Source organism: Rhododendron vialii, chromosome 4a (genome assembly GCF_030253575.1).
Source record: "Rhododendron vialii isolate Sample 1 chromosome 4a, ASM3025357v1".
NCBI lineage: Eukaryota > Viridiplantae > Streptophyta > Magnoliopsida > Ericales > Ericaceae > Rhododendron > Rhododendron vialii.
The window spans coordinates 35694660-35703405 of record NC_080560.1 but is presented as its reverse complement, the minus strand read 5'-3'; the positions used below and the strand labels follow the sequence as shown (position 1 = coordinate 35703405).

The window sequence follows — 8746 nt, the reverse complement described above, 5'->3', positions numbered from 1 at the left end:
CTTTGATCCGCTAAAGTTATTATTTTTTAAATATTTATTTTTTATTTTATAAGATAGACCTTTCTCTTATAATTCATTACCTTTAATTTAGAAAATAAATATTTTCTCAGATTGCCGGCCAAAAGATTGCCAAGTTGGACTCAAATTCCTTTTTGACTAATTGGGTTGCTGGCTATTTACACGGGCAAACCATAGCTTGCCACAAATACATCTCTCTCTCTCTCTCCTCTCTCTCTCTCTCTCTCTCTCTCACACACACACACACACATGGAAAGCAAGGAAGCAGTGAAGCTTCTGGGATTCTGGGCGAGCCCATTTTCCGTTAGAGTGGAGTGGGCACTGAGACTGAAGGGTGTGGAGTATGAATACATCGAGGAAGATATCTTCAACAAGAGTCCTATGCTTCTGGAGCTGAACCCGATTCACAAGAAGGTGCCAGTGCTGATTCATGGAGAAAAAGTGATACTTGAGTCCTTTGTGATTCTTGAGTACATCAATGAGACTTGGAAGCAATTTCCGATCCTGCCCCGAGATCCTTATGACAGAGCCATGGCGCGATTTTGGGCCAAATTTGCAGAGGAGAAGGTGATTATCAATTACTCCCTTAGTTCCTTGCTTAATTTGAACTTTTGAGTTTTGATCATAGTGATTCAGTATCCCCTGTTTCTCATGGTAAACTTGTTGACCTATTTTTTTGTGCGGTAATTTTATCCACTTTGGCGACATCCATTTCGAGTCCTACTTCAGAAGGACTGAAATTTTATTTTATTTTGATCCGAGAAGGACTGAATTAGAAGTGCTAAATCTGTATGGATTGATTGGTTAGGAGATTATGCCAAAGCTGGTTTATGCTTCGGAAATAAAAAAGCGAAAAACTATTAACGTTATCAAGCGCCCCGGAGAACTAAACTATGCTGTACTCGTATTATGATTCAAAGTAAATGGATCAATTTGTTCTTTTCCAACCTAATAATCAATGTTTTAAAAATTGTTAGGTGCTAGTCAGGCAGAAAACGGGCGCCTAGCGCCTAGGCAGGGCTAGCTCTGAGCCGAGGCGAACAAGGCGACGGACTTAGGCCTCCGAATTTTCAATCAAAAGTAGGGCCCCAAATAAGTATAGCCAGATATGTAATATATATTTAATCTAGCACTTATATAACAAATAAGCTAGCTAGCTTAGTGGAAAAGCTTAATTCCTTTATCTAAGGTGTACATGATTCAAGTCTCAGGTCCCCCTCTTTTTTTCCTGCCCATATGAATATTTTTTCTCCTCATAAGTTCGTCTTGGGCTCCAAGAATTTTAAAGCCAGCCCTACACCTAGGCAGCCGACTAGTCGGATGTCTAATCTAAGCGTCGGACCATCGCCTAGCGCCTAGGTGGGGACTAATTGGCCTAGGCGGCCGCCTTTTAGAACACTGCTAATAATAAGTCTCATATGTAAATAAAACCGCATAACGTATTCAGAAGTAAATGTCTGATGTAGCCGTAGTGTCATCGATCACTATGCCCAAAATGAATATAGCTTTCATAATCACATTAATTTCTGCAACTCTTGTTATGACAATTCTTCAAACTAAACTGTGGATGGACCTTTCGAGTGATACGTTTGTAAAAAATTTTATGCTACACGTTTGGGGGATGTTTTGGATTGATCAGAGACCAACAACAATTTGTTGTGATGAGGCACGCACAGGTTGGTGTTTTGGTTTATAGTACTTTTACTGATGATGCATATCTAAAGAAAGGAAATAGATCCTCTCCCGCACCACACCTAACGGCCTGTTTGGCAGCATCATATAGAAGGGGATATAGAAAGGAAAATAGATCCTTTCCCGTTCATTCGCTGCAATTGTGCAACGATTTGAATGTGTTTGGTAAGAATTGATGAACGAATCCGAATCATTGATTATATCAATGGACAGTCCGGTTCTAGATTGTCTCGTCCAGTCCAAATCATTGGACTGTAGAGGATCCAGACCCATAGAAATCTTTTTTCGGGTATAGAAATCCGGGTGAGCGAAATCCGACGTTTGTTTCGTTCGTTTGGCACCGGATATGAAATCCAAGGATCCTTGTAGAGGGATTATTTTTGGACACCACCATTGTATCCAAATTATATCCACCTTTCACATTACAAAAATACCCCCTTTGGGCCATAAGTACTGAATATCGAATATATATATATATATATATATATATATATATATATATATATAGAGAGAGAGAGAGAGAGAGAGAGAGAGAGAGAGAGAGAGAGAGAGAGAGAGAGATGTGTTCAAAAGGACCTCGCTGACCGATTCTGCGTCAGTGGAAAGCCATCTAAGACTGAGAATTAATGAGGGGATTTTTTTTTTCTGTTCGGGGCCAAAATAGGAATTTCATGGTATTGTATGTACGTTATTCCAACCCCCCTCCAAAAACAACTAAACAAACCAAATAACTTTTAATTTCCTCCCTAAAAAATAATTCCCCCTCCAAATACATCCACCATACGTGAATTCTGGGTACTTTTCTTAACATATTTCTCTAGGTACCTAACACTTCTGTTGAACTAAAAAACCCATCATTTTGTACCAAAGAAAGGTAGGCAACAATTCTGTTTGTGCTTATTGACATTAGATTTTCCATAACTGTACTTCGTTTAATTTTTCTATGTAAAATATACTCTTGCGGGGTGTTTCCATTGAACAATTTTAATATTAACTTTTGTTTGTGACAGCTTTTGGACAATACATGGATGGCTATGTGCACCCAAGGAGAAGAAAAAGAAACGTATCGGAAACAAGCCGTGGAGTCCCTGGAGAAGATAGAACAAGAGTTGATCAAAGGGAAATCCAAGTTTTTCGGTGGGGAAAGCATTGGGTATCTGGACATTGCACTTGGATTTATCTCTTACTGGCTTCCCGTTTGGGAGGAAGTTGGGTCCATGACAATAGCAGACCCAACCCAATTCCCAGCCACATCCGGTTGGACGGAGAATTTCTGCAGCCACCCTGCAGTCAAGGACAAGTTACCGCCGAGAGATAAGATTGTCGTTTATTTTCAATGGCGAAGCAAGGAAATCGGAGCCCAAATCGCCTCTGCTAGGAAAGGTTGATTATAAGATTTTGAAATAATTGAATAACTATGTATCAGAATAAATGAGATCGTATGTTCTCAGAAACAGAGGGGATTTAAAATAAATATCTTGGACAAAACCAAATTAACCAATTGTCTAGTTATTGTAAAATGAGAAAACGGAATTGATAATTTTGATTTACACTCGTATCCATTGAGGTTTGGGTTTACTACATATTATTTGCTCCTCTTGTAGTAATTTGTCTATCGAATATGTAGTGACCGTTAGTTCCCTTGCGTCTCTACCCCATTAAATGGGAAAGAATAACCTCCAACGACACCCTCATCCCTGGGTTTCAATTATTCCCTTGCACGGGGATTGCTTATCCCACCTGGATAGCTTATCCAGGACTGCTGCTCCCAACAAAACCCTGGATATGGGTGGGCCTCGGATAAGATGAACTTTTTTATTTCTCATTTTAGTTGACAAAAAGACTCAGGGATTGTATTATGCATATATCTCTCGAACACCATTCCTATAGGAAAATGCATTCTGCACATATTTATCGAATACTCTATCAATTTCAAAACACATTCTGACCATAATCTAAAAAATCAATAAGTAAAATGCACAAAGCCAAAAATTTGGACTTCCAAAAACACCCCTATAGTTATTGCAAGTTTGCAACTTTTGGAAAAAAGTGAGGTTTGTTTTTTATTAATTGGTTTCTTTTTTACTCAGATTCTTCATTCTTGAATTTGAAGCCCAAACACGTGCGCACGCGCGCGCACACACACTCTCTCTCTCTCTTAAAACCCTAGTCGTTACACGTGCGCACGGCAGTGGGAGGACGCAATCCACTGATTTTAGGAATCCTGGAAAGTTGTGGATTCAAATACTTGTATTTTTCTATTCCATGCTTATAATTTAAAAAAGAAAAAAAATAGACAATGGTTGCGGAAAGTCCGCCGATGTTGGTCCCACACATTTTGGCTGGACTACCATGTATAATCAAAAAGAAAATCTAATCATGCTTCGTTCCGCTAAACTTATTATTTTTTAAATATTTATTATTTATTTTATAAGACAGATCTTTCTCTTATAATTTATTACCATTAATTTAAAAAATAAGTATTTTCTCAGATTGCCGGCCAAAAGATCGCCAAGTTCGACTCAAATTCCTTTTTGGCTAATTGGGTTGCTGGCTATTTATACGGGCAAACCATACCTTGCCACAAATCCATCTCTCTCTCTCTCTCTCTCACACACACACACACACGGAAAGCAAGGAAGCAGTGAAGCTTCTTGGATTCTAGGCGAGCCCATTTTCCGTTAGAGTGGAGTGGGCACTGAGACTGAAGGGTGTGGAGTATGAATACATCGAGGAAGATATCTTCAACAAGAGTCCTATGCTTCTGGAGCTGAACCCGATTCGCAAGAAGGTGCCAGTGCTGATTCATGGAGAAAAAGTGATACTCGAGTCCCTTGTGATTCTTGAGTACATCGATGAGACTTGGAAGCAATTTCCGATCCTGCCCCGAGATCCTTATGACAGAGCCATGGCGCGATTTTGGGCCAAATTTGCAGAGGAGAAGGTGATTATCAATTACTCCCTTAGTTCCTTGCTTAATTTGAACTTTTGAGTTTTGATCATAGTGATTCTCAGTATCCCCTGTTTCTCATGGTAAACTTGTTGACCTATTTTTTTGTGCGGTAATTTTACCCACTTTGGCGACATCCATTTCGAGTCGTTCTTCAGAAGGACTGAATTAGAAGCGCTAAATTTGTATGGATTGATTGGTTAGGAGATTATGCCAAAGCTGGTTTATGCTTCGGAAATAAAAAAGCAAAAAACTATTAACGTTACCAAGCGCACCGGTGAACTAAACTATGGATGTACTCGTATTATGATACAAAGTAAATGGATCCATTTGTTCTTTTCCAACCTAATAATCAATGTTCTAAAAATCGCTAGACATTAGTTGGGCAGAAAAAAGGTGCCTAGCGCCTAGGCGCCGACTAGCACCTCGGCAGGGCCGGCTCTGAGCCAAGGCAAACAAGGCGGCGGAATTAGGCCCCCGAATTTTGAATCAAAACTAAGGCCCCAGATAGGTATAGCCAGATATGTAATATATATTTAATTTAGCACTTATATGACAAATAAGCTAGCTAGCTTAGTGGAAAAGTTTAGTTCCTTTATTTGAGCGGTTGTTTCAGCTCCGAAATGGCTCAAGGACTGAGCGGGCGTGCCAGGATTTGTCGTGTCTAACGTAAAGGACTGAGTGTCCCTTTTCTGACTTCTTAACCGTGAGGGTGAAAGTGCTGCAAACCTAAGGGCCGGATTGCAGTGTTGGTTCGTGGTTTTGGTTCTACGAGCGAGGACTTAATAATTTTCTAACCGTGTAGGAAAAGAAGTAGCAACGTAGAATAACTTTATTATATCGTAATAATAAAGTTGAGGTACAAGAGAGATAGAAATGAGATAATTGCTTCGCTGGGAAGGCTTTGATTTAAGCGTTGAGCTTGATTGGTGTGTTGACCCTTTTTTCATCTTGTGAACTACTCTTTATAGGCAAGGGTGTTCAGTTATCTACATGCAAGGGCCTTGTTGTCTTCCTCCCGTGGCGCCATGTGTCCTTCATAACTTCCACTTAATGGAATCATGGGATCGTGGGTAATTACCAGAAGTTACACACATATTGCCCATGTGTTTTTCCTTATTATGGGGAATTATTGGAAGTAACTACCAATTACCAATACGTTAATTCTCCATCATGGGCAGTTGGGCAAGATAATAGTCCACCTGTACCCTCTTTTCGTGGGTCATTAGCAACTACCAGCCATTTGACCGAGTCAAATGGCCTCTTGCCAGGTAACAAACATTTCTCCTCCTTCCACTTTTCGTGGGCCATTTAGGTAATGGGCCATTAAATTAAATTAAATTAAATTAAATAGCCTGCTAACATATTTAGCCCACACTAACACTTAACAAACTTAAATAAGTCATGAACTAACTGAATTCTTACTGCAAATAGGCCCAAAACTCTCAAACTCAAGTCCAAAATCAAACCGAAATCAATCGGGCTTAATTATTCCTGCCTTGGCCCGTTAACTTTGGTTTAAATAAATATATTTTTCGGCCCAATTTAATTAAATTTTAATTAAATGGCCTCCCAGCGCTAGCTCAGGACTGGGTGCCAAAAACGGATGTAAACAGCGGTACATGGTTCAAGTCTTAGGGCCTTTTTTTCCCTTGCCCATATGAATATTTTTTCCCCTCATAAGTTCCTCTTAGGCCCCGAGAATCTCAAAGCCGGCCCTACACCTTGGCGGGGACTAGGCGCCCGACTAATCGGCTGTCTAATTTAGGCGTCGGACCACCGCCTAGCGCCTAGGTGGGGACTAATCGGCCTAGGTGGCCGCCTTCTAGAACACTGCTAATAATAAGTCTCAGATGTAAATAAAACCGCATAACGTATTCAGAAGTAAATGTATGATGTAACCTTAGTGTCATAGATCACTATACCCAAAATGAATATAGCTTTCATAATCACATTAATTTCTGCAATTCTTGTTATGACAGTTCTTCAAACTAAACTGTGGATGGACCTCTCGAGTTGTATGTTCGTATGGGTGGATGTTTTGGATTGAGAGACCAACAACAATTTGTTGTGATGAGGCACGCACAGGTTGGTGTTTTGGTTTATAATACCAACAGTACTATGCTGATGATGCATATCTAAAGAAAGGACATAGATCCTCTCCCGCACCACACCTAACGGCCTGTTTGGCAGCATCATATACAAGGGGATATAGAAAGGAAAATAGATCCTCTTCTGTTCATTCGCTGCAATCATGCAACGATTTGAATGTATTTGGTAAGAATTGATGAGTGAATCCAAATCATTGATTATATCAATGGATAGTCTTGATTTAGACTATCTCGTCCTGTCCAAAGTATTGGACTGTAGAGGATCCGGACCCATATAGAAATCTTTTTCGAATATAGAAATCCGGGTGAGAGAAATCCGATGTTTGTTTCGTTCGTTTGGCACCGGATATGAAATCCGAGGATCCTTGGAGAGGGATTATTTTTGGACACCACCATGGTGTCCGCCGACTGAGAATTAATGAGGGGCTTCTCTTCGGGGCCAAAATAGGAATTTCATGGTATTGTACATACGTTATTCCAACCCCCCTCTAAAAAAAACTAAACAAAACAAATAACTTTTAATATCCTCCCTCAAAAATAATTCCCCCTCCAAATACATCCACCATTTTATCACCGGCTTATTATATCCTCCTCCGCCCCTCTAAATCCTTTCCCGCTAACAAACGAGCCATAAGTGGAATATGCACCAAACCATTCGTGAATTCTGGGTACTTTTCTTTACATATTTCTCTAGGTACCTAACACTTCTGTTGAACTAAAAAACCCATCATTTTGTACAAAAGAAAGGTATGCAACAATTCTGTTTCGGATAAAAAAAAAAATACAATTCTGTTTGTGCGTATTGACATTAGATTTCCCATAATTGTACTTCGTTTTCTATGTAAAATATCAAAAATGCTACTTGCACAACCGTTATGTTGATTGTGTGCGTAATTCTAATCGTCCAGATGTATTGCAGCAATGGACGGCTAGAGATTGGTTGTGTGTTGTGTTTTCCACAACCGTTATGTGTGTAGCACTTTTGGTAAAATATACTCTTGCGGGGTGTTTCCGTTGAACAATTTTAACAGTAACTTTTGTTTGTGACAGCTTTTGGAAAATGCATGGATGGCTACGTGCACCCAAGGAGATGAAAAAGAAAAAGAAATGTATCTGAAACAAGCCGTGGAGTCCTTGGAGAAGATAGAACAAGAGTTGATCAAAGGGAAATCCAAGTTTTTCGGTGGGCAAAGCATTGGTTATCTGGACATTGCACTTGGATTTATCTCTTACTGGCTTCCCGTTTGGGAGGAAGTTGGGTCCATGACAATCGCAGACCCAACCCGATTCCCAGCCACCGCCAGTTGGACGGAGAATTTCCGCAGCCACCCCGCGGTCAAGGACAAGTTACCGCGGAGAGATAAGATTGTCGTTTGTTTTCAGTGGCGAAGCAAGGAAATCGGAGCCCAAATCGCCTCTGCTAGGAAAGGTTGATTACAAGATTTTGAAATAATTGAATAACTATGTATCAGAATAAATGAGATCGTATGTTCTCAGAAACAAAGGGGATTTAAAATAAACATGTATCCTACGAGTTGACACTTACATATTAGAGTTTATGACAAATATCTTGGACAAAACCAAATTAACCAATTATCTAGCTATTGTAAAACAAGAAAAACGATATGCTTGCCGGTATGAGATTGATAACTTTTATTTACGCTCGTCTCCATTGAGGTTTGGGTTTTCTACAGATTATTTGCTCCTCTTGTCATAATTTGTCTCTCGAATATTTAGTGACCATTAGTTCTTCTTCTTTTTTTCAATAATAAGGCTTGTTCCACAAAAATAAGAAGAAGGTACTTATTTGTTCAGAATTTATATAGGTACCAATGGGCGCCGGAGAGGGAAATCATACCGACGGCCGTGCCGGGCCGTCTCCGGCCACCGGATGGCCGATCCGAGCCGTCCAAAAATTTTAAAAAAAAAAACCAAGGGGGCCACCGCGGGAATCAACGGCATCCGAAGTGTGTAG

General features: G+C 40.0%; 2 protein-coding genes across 2 annotated transcripts; both read left to right on the top strand.

Moving 5' to 3' along the window:
- Positions 1-208: 208 nt before the first annotated feature.
- On the top strand, positions 209-3260 carry LOC131322186 (glutathione S-transferase U8-like). The gene is made up of 2 exons (XM_058353424.1): positions 209-585; positions 2721-3260. The coding sequence occupies exons 1-2, from the start codon at positions 268-270 to the stop codon at positions 3096-3098; spliced, it is 696 nt and encodes a 231-aa protein (XP_058209407.1). The 5' UTR covers positions 209-267; the 3' UTR covers positions 3099-3260.
- Positions 3261-4275: 1015 nt separating this feature from the next.
- Positions 4276-8364, top strand: LOC131322183 (probable glutathione S-transferase). The gene is made up of 2 exons (XM_058353421.1): positions 4276-4654; positions 7822-8364. The coding sequence occupies exons 1-2, from the start codon at positions 4469-4471 to the stop codon at positions 8203-8205; spliced, it is 570 nt and encodes a 189-aa protein (XP_058209404.1). The 5' UTR covers positions 4276-4468; the 3' UTR covers positions 8206-8364.
- Positions 8365-8746: the final 382 nt, after the last annotated feature.